Source organism: Monopterus albus, unplaced genomic scaffold, assembly GCF_001952655.1.
Source record: "Monopterus albus unplaced genomic scaffold, M_albus_1.0 scaffold209.1, whole genome shotgun sequence".
NCBI lineage: Eukaryota > Metazoa > Chordata > Actinopteri > Synbranchiformes > Synbranchidae > Monopterus > Monopterus albus.
In genome coordinates, this window is record NW_018128089.1 from 707652 (window position 1) to 723997 (window position 16346).

The 16346-nt window shown below is 39.4% G+C and overlaps 3 protein-coding genes across 4 annotated transcripts in view; 2 read left to right on the forward strand and 1 right to left on the reverse strand.

Annotated features, from left to right (window-relative positions):
* LOC109970842 (ras-specific guanine nucleotide-releasing factor RalGPS1) overlaps positions 1 to 3261 on the reverse strand; it is a 76925-nt gene extending 73664 nt beyond the window's left edge. The window contains exon 1 of the mRNA XM_020618691.1: positions 2939 to 3261. The gene's annotated coding sequence lies outside the window, so the exon portion shown is untranslated. The remainder of the gene's footprint in view (positions 1 to 2938) is intronic.
* A 3227-nt stretch (positions 3262 to 6488) lies between these two features.
* Positions 6489 to 13267, forward strand: derl2 (derlin 2). Its single transcript, XM_020618839.1, has 7 exons — positions 6489 to 6733; positions 10427 to 10492; positions 10952 to 11025; positions 11268 to 11361; positions 12047 to 12242; positions 12353 to 12443; positions 12721 to 13267. Exons 1-7 carry the CDS (start codon positions 6641 to 6643, stop codon positions 12824 to 12826), a joined length of 720 nt encoding a protein of 239 aa, XP_020474495.1. The 5' UTR covers positions 6489 to 6640; the 3' UTR covers positions 12827 to 13267.
* A 1777-nt stretch (positions 13268 to 15044) lies between these two features.
* LOC109970908 (SWI/SNF-related matrix-associated actin-dependent regulator of chromatin subfamily B member 1-like) overlaps positions 15045 to 16346 on the forward strand; it is a 15172-nt gene continuing 13870 nt past the window's right edge. For both annotated transcript variants that reach the window (XM_020618818.1, XM_020618819.1), the window contains exons 1-2: positions 15045 to 15405; positions 16094 to 16205. In XM_020618818.1, coding sequence (XP_020474474.1) covers positions 15316 to 15405; positions 16094 to 16205 — 202 coding nt within the window. In that variant the 5' untranslated portion in view covers positions 15045 to 15315. The remainder of the gene's footprint in view (positions 15406 to 16093; positions 16206 to 16346) is intronic.

Here is a 16346-nt window from a genome sequence, read left to right on the forward strand (position 1 = left end):
CTTGATTTATATAATTTAGGTGGGTGGGGGGCAGACACAGTCTCTATGGGGTACTGGGAGTGTTGGGTGGGTAGCAGCTGCAAGGAGACAGCAGAGAGGCGTGTAAGACTGTGACCCTGCATCCTGGACTCAACTCTGGGTTGTCATAATTTAGGTTGTAAAACAAACTCGTCCAGATTTCTAGATAAGAGAGCCGCACCACCCAAAGTGGGATGGATGCCGTCTCTGCTAATCAGACCAGGTTTTCCCCAAAATGTTTTCCAGTTGTCTATGAAGCCCACGTTATTTTCTGGGCACCACCTAGACAGCCAGCGGTTGAATGACGACATGCGGCTAAACATGTCATCACTGGTCACATTGGGTAGGGGTCCAGAGAAAACTACGGAGTCCGACATTGTTTTAGCGAAGTTACACACCGACTCAACATTAATTTTAGTGACCTCCGACTGGCGAAGTCGGGAGTCATTAGCGCCGACGTGAATAACAACCTTACTGTATTTACGCTTATCCTTAGTCAGCAGCTTCAAATAGGATTCAATGTCGCCCGCTCTGGCCCCAAGAAAACATTTGACTATGGCCGCCTGGTGTCTCTAGCTTCACGTTTCTGACTATGGAGTCTCTGTTTACCAGAGTTGTTTTCTCAGAGGGTGTGTTGCTGAGTGGGGAAAATCGATTTCAAACGTGAACAGGAAGGTGATGCTACATGGACATTCGTTTGGAGCTATGACTCTTGCGAACTGTCACCCAGTGCAGTGCAGATTGAAAAGAATGTGATATCCAGAAGAATATGTCAAAAGGAAAGTTGCTATCTAAACTTAGAGAAAGAGAATACAACACAGATTGTGCAGAAAACTAAATGGATTCAAAAAGCCAAGAAGCCTGTAGTCCAGCAACCCTCTCCAAGCTAGAATATATTTACCTCACTAGATCCACTCATAAGACTTAACATCAAGGATATCATCCTAAAATACTGGCATATCCTTCATAGCTATCTTACATAAATGTCCTTTGTGTTTTATGATGACCCTGTTGATTGCCACAAGTTGAAACATAAAATTGTTCTTTGTGTTACTTCTTCAGGGATTAGATAAAACCATGGAACATGATGTCAGAATTAAAAGGAAAATAAACTTATGTATGCAGTTTTGGTCCAAAGAGGTGCAGCCAATTTGTAAAAACTGCCTATTTCACAGTATGTGGTCACTGTGTGACTAAATAATAGCAGGAGGATTTTTTGGGTGATGGATGCTATGCATTTATAGCACAACGAATAATGCACTCATCGGTATCCATGGTGATGGCTGCTTCCTGCTTGCAGTGGTACACAGAAAATGTGCCTATTCATTTAGCTCTTCAATCTTTTAAAACAGCGATATATAAGCAGATATAGCACAGCGACTGTCACTGGTGATGAAACGCTCATGTGGGCGACAGGTTATGGACAGGGCCTGTGTGTATTGTCATGCATCTACATCAGCATGGAGGCAAAATAGCTGACACAGCCACCTCTGGATTCAGATAAGCAGAGGAATGAAGAATAACGGACACATTCACACTGTGGCATTAAAAGTACAACAGCCACAGTGTACTATCAGCTTCAAGGTTGTTGGGACCCTCCAGGCGGGATCCTAATCGGGGCATTTCAAATGTGGAGCATTCTGTTTAGCCTCCATGTTACTGAATTATTTTCAACTTATTTAGTCTGACATTTTGTTTGTTAGCCAAAAAATACATTTCAGTCATGTTGTCATTTTTAATCAACTTATCAAGTGTGTTGGTAATTCAGAATGGATAACCTTAGCTGACTGCAGATAACTTGTAGCAGACCCAGAGATCCCGTCTATGAGATAAGACTGAAAAATGACTGCACCCTGATCTCACCTCTCAATTCTAGATCTAACACTGGCTAGCATTTGTTGGCAGATGACACAAACACTGCAGAGGAATCAATTTCTGTTCCGTCTGTGCTCAAACTGAAAAATAAAGTGGACGTTTGGACACAGCTGAAGTATCTGCTACTGTATGTAGCTGTATGGGATAGTTTTGTTTTGTTTTTTTTATTAAAATATAGCTGTTTGTAGTGTGCATCTATGAAAGATGACCCCACTAAAATGGCCCAAATTTCAACACAGCATGACAACAATTTCACTTTCTCTACTGCAAAACTCCCTTCCTCTGTGAGGATTTGCTGCTGCTCTCTCTCTTGTACATCACTGTAAACTCTGACTCTTGGACAGACAACATAAAGAAGCTAGTTAAAGACAAAACCTTGGGGACTTAAAAACTGTGATTTTTTTTTTTACATTTCTCATATTACATACTAAACGTTCTAAAACAAAACAGCAAAGTAATCATAATGAGAAGAATTGTTAGACCATCTTGCCTGTCCTTCAGCCTGGTGTCAGAGCAACATCAAAATTTCTTATTTTTGAGTATTATTCCATCACTATAACAATACAGCAGTCCACAAAGGATTTGTCTTTCCTCTTAAGTAATCTACATTCTAAATATCACAAATTTAATTATGGATGACTTATACAAGACACTATATTAATATTTTGCAGTTGCCCATTATCTTTTTCCATATATATATATAAAACAGCAGGGGGTGGAAGGTGATGGGTTGTTCTTCTGGGTGAGGTCCAAGAAATGCTGGAGCCGGCCTTGCGCAATTCCAAACATGTTTTAAACACTTGAGATTCGCGTAAAGCGTTGCAGAAAGACTCCGCCGGAACGACAGACGACAAACGTAAACACAGCAGCCACCTCCATGAATCACGGTGTAGCTGTCTGCATATTCTGGCTTGTCACGACAGCAGCTATGACACGGCGTTTATTGCACATGCAGGTCCCCACAGCCAGGCCTGCTGCTGCGTGCGTGCCAGCGCTGCACAGCCTCGTCTCCACATGCACAGTTAAAGATTCTGTGGGTGCCTACCTTTCCACTGGCCAGAGTCCTTCGCTCCTCCTGCTGCTGCTGCTGCTGCTGCTGTTGATCCTGCTGTATTAGTAAACACGACAGTATGAGTCTACATTAAAACGAGTACAGCAGCGGTGACTGATTAAACCCAAGCTGTGTTTTGCCAGTCAGCGTCCAGGGGTGTTAATCCTCGCTTGAGGCGAACATGGAGCCACGGTCGTAATGTTTGGTCCGCAGGATCCACAAACCGTGCGGGATACATTAGACGAAATCATATAAACACGGCAGTGGCGTGCCATAATATCTCTAATCTGAAAACGAAATGGAAATGAATAAATACCGACCACAGGAAGTGACAGGTAAGCAAACCCATTTTGACAGCCAGGTGTTTTGCCTAATCATCCGGTCGTCTCCGAAGACAACCCCCGCCTCTAATAACAATCGGCCAATCAGAGAGCGGCTCTAAGCCAGCGGCCTTTAGACGCAGGTGCGTCTATGATGCCTCCAAGAGTAGCCTTGTACTTTAACACTTTCTCAGTGGTACGCTACTAAAATGTATTGACCGGGATGTAACTGTCATTAAGCATATGACAGACAAGTGTATTTAAAAAAAAAAACCTGAAACGATTTAAATTTTACAAACCAGATTAATCTGTCATTCAACCTAGATGAGTAGAATCTAAACACACACATTTTCCAGATGCCTAAAGCAAATTTGTTCCTCCTGTGTCAAAAGGATGTGCTTTGTAAGCTGTCATAATGTAATATTACTGGAACAATTTTGATTTAAAAAATCAAAATGATATGATCCATGAAAAGGTAATTACAAGTAAAATGAAAACGTGAAGATAAAGATATCTGTGACTCTTATTCAGTCTGCTTTGGTGCACACACACACACACACACACACACACACACACACACACACACACACACACACACACCCCTTGCCATCCTTAGGGTCAGTAGCCTAATTATACACTTCTTTAAATGTTTGTGCTTTATTTCATAGAACCAAACATGCAGTGCTTGTCATTTTTAATCTTAAATTGTTAGAAGTGGACTAAATTACATTAAAACTACATAGATTGTGTTGCCTTTATCTTCAAACCATTGTGCATATACAAACTGTGTTATTGTGATATTTTCATCAAATCACCCAAAATGCATTCTTCTATGATATTAGAGCTGGAAGTTTCCACAGTTGTGCATGTTCAAAAATAGTACACAGTCCAGGAATGACATCAGCCTGTCCTTTGCTAAAACTGGTTGTCACTGACAGGAACAATGTTACATGTTATGTAACCTCTAGAAGTGACAGGCTACAGGGCTCTCTCTCTCTCTCTCTCTCTCTCTCTCTTTCTCTTTCTCTTTCTCTTTCTTAATTGTCTCTGTCTTAGCCTCACTGTTCTCTTTTTTCTGGCCTATCATTTCCCATGACTGGTTGGATGCTCCTGTCCTCCATTTAGACTCAGTCACATAAGTACTGGCCAGTAGTACTAGGCTACATTACATACACATAGCCTACATAACCTTTTTCTCACCATATATCAAAGCTCTATGGTAGCCTATCCCTTTAAGGGAATAAGCCTTTTCCATTGACCAGCAGATGGCGCCAACATGGAATGATTCAAATGTTTCAGAATATTGGGCTCTTTTGAAATGCACCATGCCTCCTATAGATCACATCTGAGAGCGGCTGACTACGGAAATCCAAAGTGTTCAAAGTTAAATAAATTAATAAGATATAAACAACTAATGTTCAAATAAAAGCAAACAATTTTATAATATGACCTCAAATATCTAAAATAACCAAACACATTTTTAAACTTCAGCTCTTAATTATGCAGTTGTTTTCATGATGTTTTAACACTCTGCTTATTATTATTAAACACTATTTCATCATGACTGCTTGTTTGTTCAGACATAAGCCACAGGGCATTAAGTACTGATTCAGTCCATGGGTACATTATAAGTCTCTTATATGACTGTTGCTACTTTCTTGATTCTCAGTTGACCCTGAAGTTGTTCAGGTCGACCGAGGATTGAGGATGTTCCAAGTCTCCTCTGAGGATCAAGAAGAGAGGAGACCGCTGGAGGAGTCATGAGCAAGGATACACAAGACCATCCTTCACAGAAGTTGTTTCATGAACCAACACAACCCTTTATCAGTAGTTGGTGACGGTGCTTACAGAGACCTGGGAGGTATTCTAAGTCAGTCAATCAGAAGGTGGAAGATACCAATTCACTTTGTCTTTCCTCACTCCATCTTCTTCTAAGATGGTGTCTTCCAGCTTCTGATTGACTGAACACACCTGATCCAGGTAATCAGCAGCAGGTATGGCAGAGATAGCTGGTAAACAAGCATATAGGAAATTTTTATCTGGCAGGCTGGATCAGCAATCATTTAGTTGTCTGGGTTTTTTTTTATTGCTTCAGTCCTTGAGTGTTCATGCATGATTTCTAAGTTTGTCTTAAGGACTGAAGGACAGGATGCCAGATGCCATTAATAATGTTTCCTCAGTTCCTCTTTCCATGCATCTTCTCCTGCAGTTTTTCCTCACATTTCTATAGAGGAGCGAGGAATGACTGAATGCCACATAAGAGAAATGAGAAGCCGCTAGATCACTACCTAAGATCCCACAGTTGGTGGACAGCAACATTGCTACAAAATTTACAGCTGCCTCAATCTCATGAGAATGTGAAGCAAGTTATACAGAAAACCAACCAGCATTCACTGTGCGGCGATTGCTGGTGATTTTTTTAAACTCATTGGTAAATGATGTATTAATCATCACTAATAAAGACTTACACACCTTTTATGAAGGGTAGTTAGTTAGAAAGTGATAGGCTACTGGGTATTTTCCTAAAGATCAACTCTATTCAACCTAAACAAAAAAATTATATTTACATGACATCTCATTGGTCATGTAAAACATTCAAAGTCAAATACAGAAGTGTTTTCATTTGCAGACTTATGTACTGTTGTAGCAACAGTATAGAGTAGTACGAAAGAGTATTAGGGCCACTGCATAATTTTTTTTAAATTAGGGCCACTGCATAATTTTGTGTAAAATTCTGGCTTTATTCTCAGAATTCTGACTTTAAACTCAGAATTTTGACTTTATTCTGAGAATTCTGACTTTAATCTCTGAATTTTGACTTTATTCTGAGAATTCTGACTTTAAACTCAGAATTATGAGAATAAAGTCAGAATTCTGAGATTAAAGTCAGAATTCTGAGTTTAAAGTCAGAATTCTCAGAATAAAGTCAAAATTCAGAGATTAAAGTCAGAATTCTGAGATTAAAGTCAGAATTCTCAGAATAAAGTCAAAATTCTCAGAATAAAGTCAGAATTCTGAGAATAAAGTCAGAATTATATTGTATGGTAATTTAAAAATACAAAGGTTTTGCATATAATTTTTTTTATTCCACTTTTCAGAATGGCTGACATCTTTCTCAGGTGGGCTATGTCTCCCTGAAATGCAGGAGCTGCAAAACCACATCATGCCATCATCTCCACCGTGGGCGGCTTGAATAATGTCAGTGCCTCAGACATCGTGTGTCACATGGTTAAAAACATGTATGTGAATCTAGAAAGGACTGGTTGATGTTTCTTCTACATGCTTTGTAATTTTGTCCCACGTGATTGAACGCAACACCTTTCGTTTTGTGGAATGACGTGTCAAGAAAGTGCCGGAAGCTTTCAGTTTGTCCAAAATGGCTTACCAGACACTTCAACAGGAGTACTTACAGATCCCTGTTGTAACCAGGGCATATACAACCGCGTGTGTTCTCACGACTGCTGCAGTGGTAAGACTAATTCATATGCTCCCGTGCTGGTCAGGGCACAGCTTGGTGCCGTTTAACATAGTTTTCGTATAGCGCCGTTACTTTGTTGCTAGCTCGATGGTTTAGCTAGCACCCATTGAGAAGGTTTACTACGTGTCTGAACCATGTTATCCTGGATGTCAACGTAACTATTCTATTCAACTCATAGATGGCTTAAAGCGAAATTACTTGTGGTCAGAGCCGTGGCATAATTAAACCAGTGACCCTTAACTTGTACGCGCACGATAATTTGCGTTTCCGTAGCATGGCAGTTCTCGCAAGGCTCGCAGTTGACAGCTGTTGTGCTTGTTGTTTTGAATGCTGCGAAGTAACAGCTGTTAAACTGTTCTGTAGTGGATCCCCAAATTAAACCGGTTTCTGTCTGAGCCTGTCTTGTATAACGCTATAATCATTATCTATATGTAGCCTATATAAGTACACCTGTTTTGTTATGCTAATATTATCAGCAATATGTAGGCAAAGTAATACAAGGAAAAGTTCTGGACATGGCCCTTATACAACTGTCCTGTATTTTGGCCGTAGAACATCAGAAAGACCAAGCAAAGGAATGACTTAATATTTTATAGAAATGTGCTTCATTGGTAATTATAGGGCTTGAACCTTTTGGAGTCATTCGGGGTCAGAAGTAGACTGTTAACGGCACCGCACACAGTCGGCGTCGTGTCGTGGCGCGTCATGTGACGCGCGTCACATGGTTCTCGTAGCAAACACCGGGGCCGGTGCGAATTCACTGCGGGGCTACCGAAAAGGGTGGGCACTGCAGTAGTTCATGTTTTTGACCCTCGTCAGCTCGCCGCCTGTGCGCGGTGCCTGTTAGGGTTGTTGCACTGGGTTCCGTTTCTGTAGGCTCACACTGGAACTGTTGTGAAGACGCAGAGAATGTTGGTGGTGTTTCAGTCATATTATTGGTATTGTGCATGTAGGAAGTGTGTTCTAAAGTAAATAAATAGTCTATATAATTAAGAAGGGGTGTTAGTTGTGTTAGGGTTAGGATAGAGAATTAATTCAAGGAGTTTTTTTTATCAGTTTGTTTTGTCTGTAGTAAAATGCTAAATTATTATAAGTTAGTTGAAATCTTAATAGCACAAAAGGCATGAGAGGTATCAGTGTAAAGGGTTTTGTTCTAAACTTTTTTCACAGTTTGCTCAGAATAATGTATTAGTTGGGCCACCCTCCATTTCTGATGCAAAACTATAACATTAAACGTGGCCCTAGCAAGTAGCTTGAAGAACAGCTGCCTAAACCACATGAGAATTAGTCTCCATTATGTTCAGAGGTTCATTTTTGCATCGCAGTTTCATTTATGCCACACACGAAAAAAAACCTCTACACCTGTCACAAAAAATAAAAAAATGTAGCTATGTAAATATAATATGAAACAGACTGTTTTCAGGGCTCAGAAGGTGACCTTCCATGTTTTCTGCAGCAGTAGAAGGAAATTAAGCTTTAAAAACTGATGCAAACAATTCTTAGAGGTGTTCCAACTTTTGTTGATTTCTTAAAACAGCAAAGTTAGTGTTGGAAAATAATGTGTTGTTACACCCTCTGCAGCATTGTTTGGAAAAAGGCAATTGACAAAGGAAGTCAGAGCGGTTGATGGTTGGTTGGTTGGCCAGTTAATTGGACCGATATTTGGCATTTTTAGATAACTGGCATCAGCTGATGTCTGTGCTGATGAGTCCCGTTAATAAAATACCTGAGCACATCTGCAGGCAGCCTTGTCACTGTTTTGTGTTAGTTTGTTTTTACAAAGTTCAGTCATTTGATTACTTGTGGACATATGTTAATGTAAAATGACAAGGGGAGTGCAGCATGTAGCAAAGAGAGACAATGCTCTTTTATTATTTTTAATCTTGAAAGGAGTTATTTTCCTCGTGGCCCCGTACTGAAGCCTGACACTTTGTGCTACTTGATAAAAGATGAAACTGAAGAGCTGAAGTTAGGGACCGTCTCTAAAGTGCATTGTAATGGGCCAAGACGGGCTTTTCAAGTTTTGTTAACGTCACTTGTCCTTGAAACTGTCAGAGAGACTGTCCTGCTAACTTTAATATTCAATGGGAGCTCCTCCCTCTGCAGAAATGAGCTTTCTCTCATAAACACTTCAGAGCAACTTAACATTAATCTTTCATTCCATGCAGAACCTTCAGTCTTGAATGAAAGCCATGCAGCATCATCTAGTGTAATTCTGACTTCATTAAACTTCCATTAACCTCCTTTTCTGTTCTCAGTATTTATTTTCACCAGGACTGTTACATGGTTTTTGAAACTTAAAGACAAAAGTAAAGCATCTCAGTGTAAATTTTGATTGTGATCTGTTCTTTAAATCTCAGACTAGAAATATAACTAGAAATGAATTTTACCTTCTTAAAAATATTGCCCATGTCCAACCATTCTTTTTCTGAGGAAGGCACAGAGTTATAGTATTCATGCCTTTCTTTGTAGGAGGCTCGATTACTGCAGTGCTCTACTCTAAGGACTCCCAAAGAAACTGTTTAGTTAACTACAGATGGTACAAAATGCATCTGTACATCTTCACACTAAAACTAAATGCAGGAACACATCACCCCTGTTTTAAAGGCCTTTTTCCTGTTCATTTTAGAATTAATTCAAAAATTTTCCTCTCTAATTTTGAAATCACTTAACGGATTAGCACCAGAATACATTTCTGATTTGCTGGTTAGATACACCCCCTGTAGCACAGATACTCAAACTTTGGCCTCCTGGTTCTTGTCCAGACCAGAAATAAGACATACTGTACAGTGATGCTACTTTGTGTCAGAGGCCTTTGGAACAGTTTTCCAGAGAAAGTTACAGCATCAGACACAGTAAACAAATTGGAACATTTTATTATTAGGCTCACTTACTGTATGTGTAGCCTCAGTGGTTTCATAGTAATTTTATTTATTTGCTTATATATTTTATGTTCCTTTTGGGGGCAGCATGATAATGCAGATGTTAGTGCACTTTGAGGTGCACTTGTAGGAACTGTGCACACTGTGTAGAGCGGCCGTCTCCCAGCCGTAAGGTTGGAGGCTCGATTCGCGGTGCCTCCAGTCCACGTGTCAAAGTGTCCTTGGGCAAGACACTGAACCCCAAACACCGCCATCTGTGCATGTGTGTGAGTTAGTGCCACAGATGGCTGCCTCGGTTCTGTACCGTAGACAAACTCCTTGTGTGTGTAACGTACTTGGCCAAATAAAGTTATTTATTATTATTATTATTAATAATAAAAAACTGAGTTAATATGTAATGTTGTTGTTGTCAGCTACACTTACAGATGTGCAGCATGTACCAGGAGTATATACAAAAAACTATTTAATATAGAAAATAAAACTGACTAGACAATTTCTGAGAGCTACCTGTACATACCCTGCCCACTTCCTATATGAATCCACATACAGATATTTTTACTACACGGTATTCCCTTACTTTATACCCAGAGTAGCTTGACAAGAATATTCAACCTGGGTTGCATATGGATCATCTATTTGGTCATCTAAACCCCATATTGTGTTTGTTGTGGGGTCTGGTGTAAATCAGAAGCATTGTTTCACACCATAAATGTGCCTCAGTCATTTTGTAAATGTTATCAAAACATCTTTATCGTTACTGTTACCATCTTTAACATTATCTTTGTGTTGTCTTCTCTCACAGCAACTAGAGATCATCACACCGTTTCAGCTATACTTTAATCCAGATTTGATTCTAAGGAACTACCAAGTGAGTATTCTGATCCGCTGTCCATTTTCATTGTTTTCCACAGGAGGTGGAGTCGGGGCATACTGCTGATTCATAGACCTCACAGCAGTAGTAATCTCAGCTGCCTGGCTTAGTTAACCAAGACTTTGTGTCAAGTAAAATCAGTTTTATATGATGCTACATTCAAATTATGTGAATCAGTCAGTTCTTGTCAAAATAATAAGAGACATCATGGTGTGGTTTGCCTAGCTTTATGTAGTTGTATCATGATAAGACTCAACTATAACCAGCTCTTTGTCTTTTGAGGTTCCAGTCATGTCATGTGGCCTGGCCTGTTTCAGTATGCCAAGTAACTGCAGGGCATTGAGCAGATAATAAACAAAGCCTAAAATTCAACTTGTTAAACATCAAGGATTTATTCAGTTTTATCTGTGTATATTATGTACAACCAATTTCTCTCTCCCCCTGTGCTTTTTGCAGGTATGGCGGCTAATAACCAACTTCCTGTTTTTTGGTCCGGTTGGCTTCAATTTCCTGTTCAATATGATTTTTCTGTATCCTTTTCACTTCTAAGCCTGACTTTATTTAGAATGTGAAGTGACTTTGCATACTTTCTGCTTGACAGCTGAAGCCTAATGTGGTTTCAGAAATGGGATGATGAAACTTTACACTGAACTGGTGTCTAAATACACAAATCAATGTCACAAATGGGTATGAGGTGGCACTGCTTAGGAGGTGGAAAACTTGCATATCTTACAACATTTGTGTGTAGATTTCCTTAATGCTTTGCTTTCAGGTACAGATACTGTCGTATGTTAGAGGAGGGCTCTTTCAGGGGACGCACAGCTGACTTTGTCTTCATGTTCCTCTTCGGTGGGCTTCTGATGACTGTATCCTTCATCTGAATGTGTCATTAACAAGCATTTTCACTTGCACAGGAGGTCTTCCCCCCCCACACAGCTTTGGCATCAGACTTCCACAAGTCATGTGTTGCCATGTAAAATCATACATGCTGTACCTTTTGATTGCTTTTCCTTTACAGACTACCAAGGTGGTATAGTACTTAGTACTCTCCTAAATTACCACAAAATAAATAAATAAAAGGAAAATGTTTATGCTTCTCCTTGGTGGTTTCTGGCCATTTTGATAGTTGGAGTCAGGTTGTATTATTTTTTGGCAATTTTATCAACACAACGGAGGGGACGTGCCTTCAGTTTGTAGTAGAGCATTAAAAATAAAATTAACAGCAACATCTCTTTCCAGAAAATGAGCCATTATAACTGGGCAGTCACTTCGGTGACATACTGTTTACAGTGCATGTGCAGCAGTGATGTACTACTAAGAATCAGAATATGACAGTAGAACAGGAAAACCATCACCCATTTTTTTATGTCTGCCCTGCTACTAATAGTGTTTTATTTGGATTTGGATTAAAGCATAACACATAGCTGGTGGAAAATATCGGTCTCTAGGTTTGGCACCAGCATGTTTCAGTCCTCACAATAGCCAGTTTGCCCCTGGTGAGAAGTGTTGGTTCGGTACATTTCTTTGCCGTGTTCTTTAACGAGTTCTCAGATATTTGGCACTTTTGTGAGTCTGGTGTTCCTGGGGCAAGCTTTCACTATCATGCTTGTGTATGTGTGGAGTCGACGAAACCCAAACGTTCGTATGAATTTCTTTGGCCTGCTGAATTTTCAGGCACCCTTCCTGCCATGGGTGCTGATGGGATTCTCGCTTCTGCTGGGAAACTCCATCATCGTTGACCTTTTAGGTACCTATCACCATCATCTGCAGGTTTTATTCATCACTGCAGTGATTATACTAGTGTGTTTGACAGTGTACCTTATGAATGGTGCTTGTGTTAAAATGTTTTTTCTTAAGGTATTGCGGTTGGCCATGTGTACTTCTTTCTGGAGGATGTTTTCCCCAACCAGCCAGGTGGTGGAAGGTGGCTCAAGACTCCATCTATCATGTGAGTTTCATGGTTTCATACAGTACCACTACATTTCAAGAGATGAACTTGTGGGCTCAGGTGATGTTTGTCTTCACACCCTAAATTTGACAGTGCAGGAATGAATGAAAGAATTCAAAGTTGTAACTAAAGTCAAAGTTCACATTTTATTTTTATAGTGACTCTAGTAGTGATATACTATGCATGTATATAATGTACATATACATCAGCTATGAACAGCTTGACCGAGAGCTGCCACTTCTTGTGTATGATCACTCCTCCTCCTCTTCTGCCACAGAAAGATGCTGTTTGACACTCCAGAGGAAGATGCCAACTACAACCCCCTACCTGAGGAGCGCCCAGGAGGGTTTGCCTGGGGCGAGGGCCAGCGCCTTGGAGGTTAACTGTGCCCCCATAGCATCCCTTATTGTCTGGTCACTTTCGAGGACATTCCCTCAGAGAAATGAAGGGAACGAACATGGTCTTTGTTTTTGACATGTTTAGATTTGGCTGAAGAATGACAAACAACCAGAACTGCTTTGGAGATAACTGGTTGTTGTCTTTGTGTATGGGCTTAAATCATCCTCAGAAACTCTTCTTGATGCCAGATTCTTCCTCTAAGACTATTTGACTGAGCAAAAGCTTCAGAAGGAACTTTAGACAGTGAACCTTTGGGCTCAGGTGATGTTTGTCTTCATCTCAGAAAGAAATATTACTGTACAACAACTGTCATATGAAAGATCCAAAAAACGACAACGGTAAAATATTATCAAAATCAGTTTGTTCAGATGGTGAGTGCATTTTTTTATTCACTTTTTTAAAGAATAAATATGTGTGGCAAATGATGCTCTGTTTTCATCTCTTGAATTTAGTGGTATTGCATGAAACCAAAGACGTCTCAACAAACTGTGTTAATCTATTCAGACAAATACGATCTAGGTTTTATACTTAATTCTCTTTAGCAAATGATTTTATCATACATTATTGCAATTTGTAGTTTCCTGAACTTCACAGTCCAGCCTTTCCTTCACCTCCAATTTTTGTACAACAGCAAAAGAAGATACAAAACATCAATAAAGTTAATTAATCCACAAGGTAATATTGCAACCACAGAGATGTCAAAGTGCAAAATGCTTATTGTGTGACTTCCCTAGAAGAGCAAATTTAACCATCACAACATTTCAGAAGCAGAATATCTAGAACCAAAATGCATGTATTCATCTGTGCAAACCATAACAGAAGGAGAAAGGTACTAAAAGTTCAAAATTATCTTGTTATGTTTCATATTTTTTTAGCCATTTGGGGATAGGTTTTAAAAATTGAATTTATGGACCCTTATTGGAAAATCTTAAGTGGGCATTTGAAGTTCTTGAAAATGTGAGTCAAAGGTGATGACTGTTCTTGTTTTCATAGATGTGAACAGTGCAAATACACTCACTGGCCAGTTTATTACGTACACCTAGATAATTGTATGCAACACCTCCACCCTAACATTTATGTTTATGAAGCTCAAAATGTGTCTGTTTTTGATGACATTGTCATAAATGTATACATTCTATTACATGTTTATTATTGAGGTCATGGTTAAAGGTGGTTGTACTGGACTAGATTATATTCAGGTGACCCTCTGACATATGTAACTGAGTAGGACAAAAATATAGTGGCTACTCTGAACTGCATATTATTGTACAGGAGTACCTCATAAAGTGGCCAGTGAGTGTATACCGAATCATTAAAGACAAAAGAGAGTGTTATTGAAGTAATGAAAAAGAAACTGAATGACCTGAAGTTTAATCTGATAAACAGTGAGAATTTCAGATTTTGCTAATGGGGATTCTGTGTGGTCCCTATATTCTACGCAAAATAAAATGAAAACAAGCATTTTCTGTAGTTTTGGGTACTTGCCAAAGCTATATCGCTCTAACTTATATATGGGCAAATGATGGGGTAATATAAATGTAATGTAGTGCTGAAATTAACCTTGTGTATTGCTTTGCCAATAATCCCCGTTTTTTGCTATTATGGATTTAATAATTTTAACGCACTTTCCAATTGAACTTGTGTAAAATTAGTCCAAGAATTAAATTGATTTTCTTTGCACATTATCTGTATAGATGTTTATAGATTTGTACTCTAACTTAGGTTCAAATAAAATGAAATGACTTTTCTAAACACTGGCTGTTTATTTATCTTAAGATATTCTGATATGTAATTGTGCTCAGCAAACATTTCCCTGCAATATTTTGGGCCCAAACCATTGAGAGACTTGTACAGTAGCCAGAGGGATGCCACACAGAGCAAGTCATAAAGAACATCTTAAATTTACTTCACTATCACTTTTACATTCATCCATCCATTTTGTATGCTTCACCTCTTTTGTTTAGGCCCAATTAAACGTTATGTCTTTTACTGTAACACAGCACAATGGTTTTACAAGAGAGTGAGTAATCTTTAATGACATGGAAAAACCAGAGGAACTTGACAGATAAATCTGATCTCACTGTAAACAGTTGAGGGCAGTAATGCACTTTGGAAATTGTTCCTCTACCTTGAAAGGAACGAAGAGTAAGGCCAATGCAGCGTTCGGGGTTTTCGGAAGAAACTTCTCACAAAACGTGAGAAAAGCACGTTTTGGATGTGTTAATTTAATATGTTTTGAAAAGCGAGGCGTGTACAGTGGGTCATGTAGTTTTCAGTTAGTTTTGATTACTTGTCATGTCGTTCTGCACTTGTTGGGCGGACATGGTCCTCGTTGGTTATTTAAGCTTTGAAAGCTGAAATGAACGTTGGGTTCAAAAAGTGCACTGATTCCCGGTCTCTGTCGTAGCCCCCGAACACATCTGAAGAGAAGGCTGCTTATGAGTTGGTTAGCTTGTTAGCGCTGTGGAAAAACATGCAATTAGCTCTAAGCAAAACCTTTGGCCAGAAGCCAGTTAAATTTCAGTTAGAACAAGATGGGGACTTTTACATGGTTGGATCGGAGGTATGTGATTTACTATTCAGCGATTTCCAATGCATAGCTGCATACTGTCATCCCAAGTTACCCTTTCTTCTAGCCAGTTAATGCTAGCATGCTAACCGGTCCAAATGATGACTGCATGAACAAAGAAATGTCTCAGACGAAAACTGGATATAACCTTGTAGAGTCGAGCCAACAATTGACAAGTCGGACATCATTTGACGTGGTGGTGTTCCAGTTTAAAGACAGAGCAGTTAGTGTAACGGTGTCGGCTGCTGTGCACTACCTGCACCGGCTGCACGAAGTAACTTGGTGTTAACGTGTAAAAGTAACGTTGCTGTAACTTAGTTGAAAGTGTGGAACCCTTTCGATTTTTATCAATGTATATTTTTGCATATATTTTGAACGTTACATTCACAACGGCTTCTAAGTTTGAACAAAATAAATGAATTCAGCTAAACCACTAATGTTGGTTTCGAATAAATGTAAACAAATGTCTCCTGGCCTCTGCTGTTTTAAATGGCACTGATGGAAAGCCAGAACAGTCATGGCTCCTTTTCTGTGATTTGTTTGCTGAACACAGCAGATCTCTGCAAAACCTTTTCAGGGTTTTGCTAATACACCACACCAGTGATGCTCGTTCTAATAGGTTTGCATCTAGTGGCCACAAAATAATTTAGGATTACTTAAAGATCCACTTTCTGTTCTCCAGGTTGGAAACTATTTGCGTATGTTCAGAGGCTCTCTGTATAAAAGATACCCATCTTTATGGAGGAGATTGGCCTCGGTGGAGGAGAGAAAGAAAATTGTAGCATCATCACATGGTAAGTAGTTTCTTTTTTATACTGCCAGTTTGCACTGCTCCTGTTTTTATATTGCTGATTTTAAAAATGTAAATAAAAATAGTGTTTTTAAACTACTGACATGCCAACCTAGACTAACTCAAGTAGAATGTAAGTGCAATA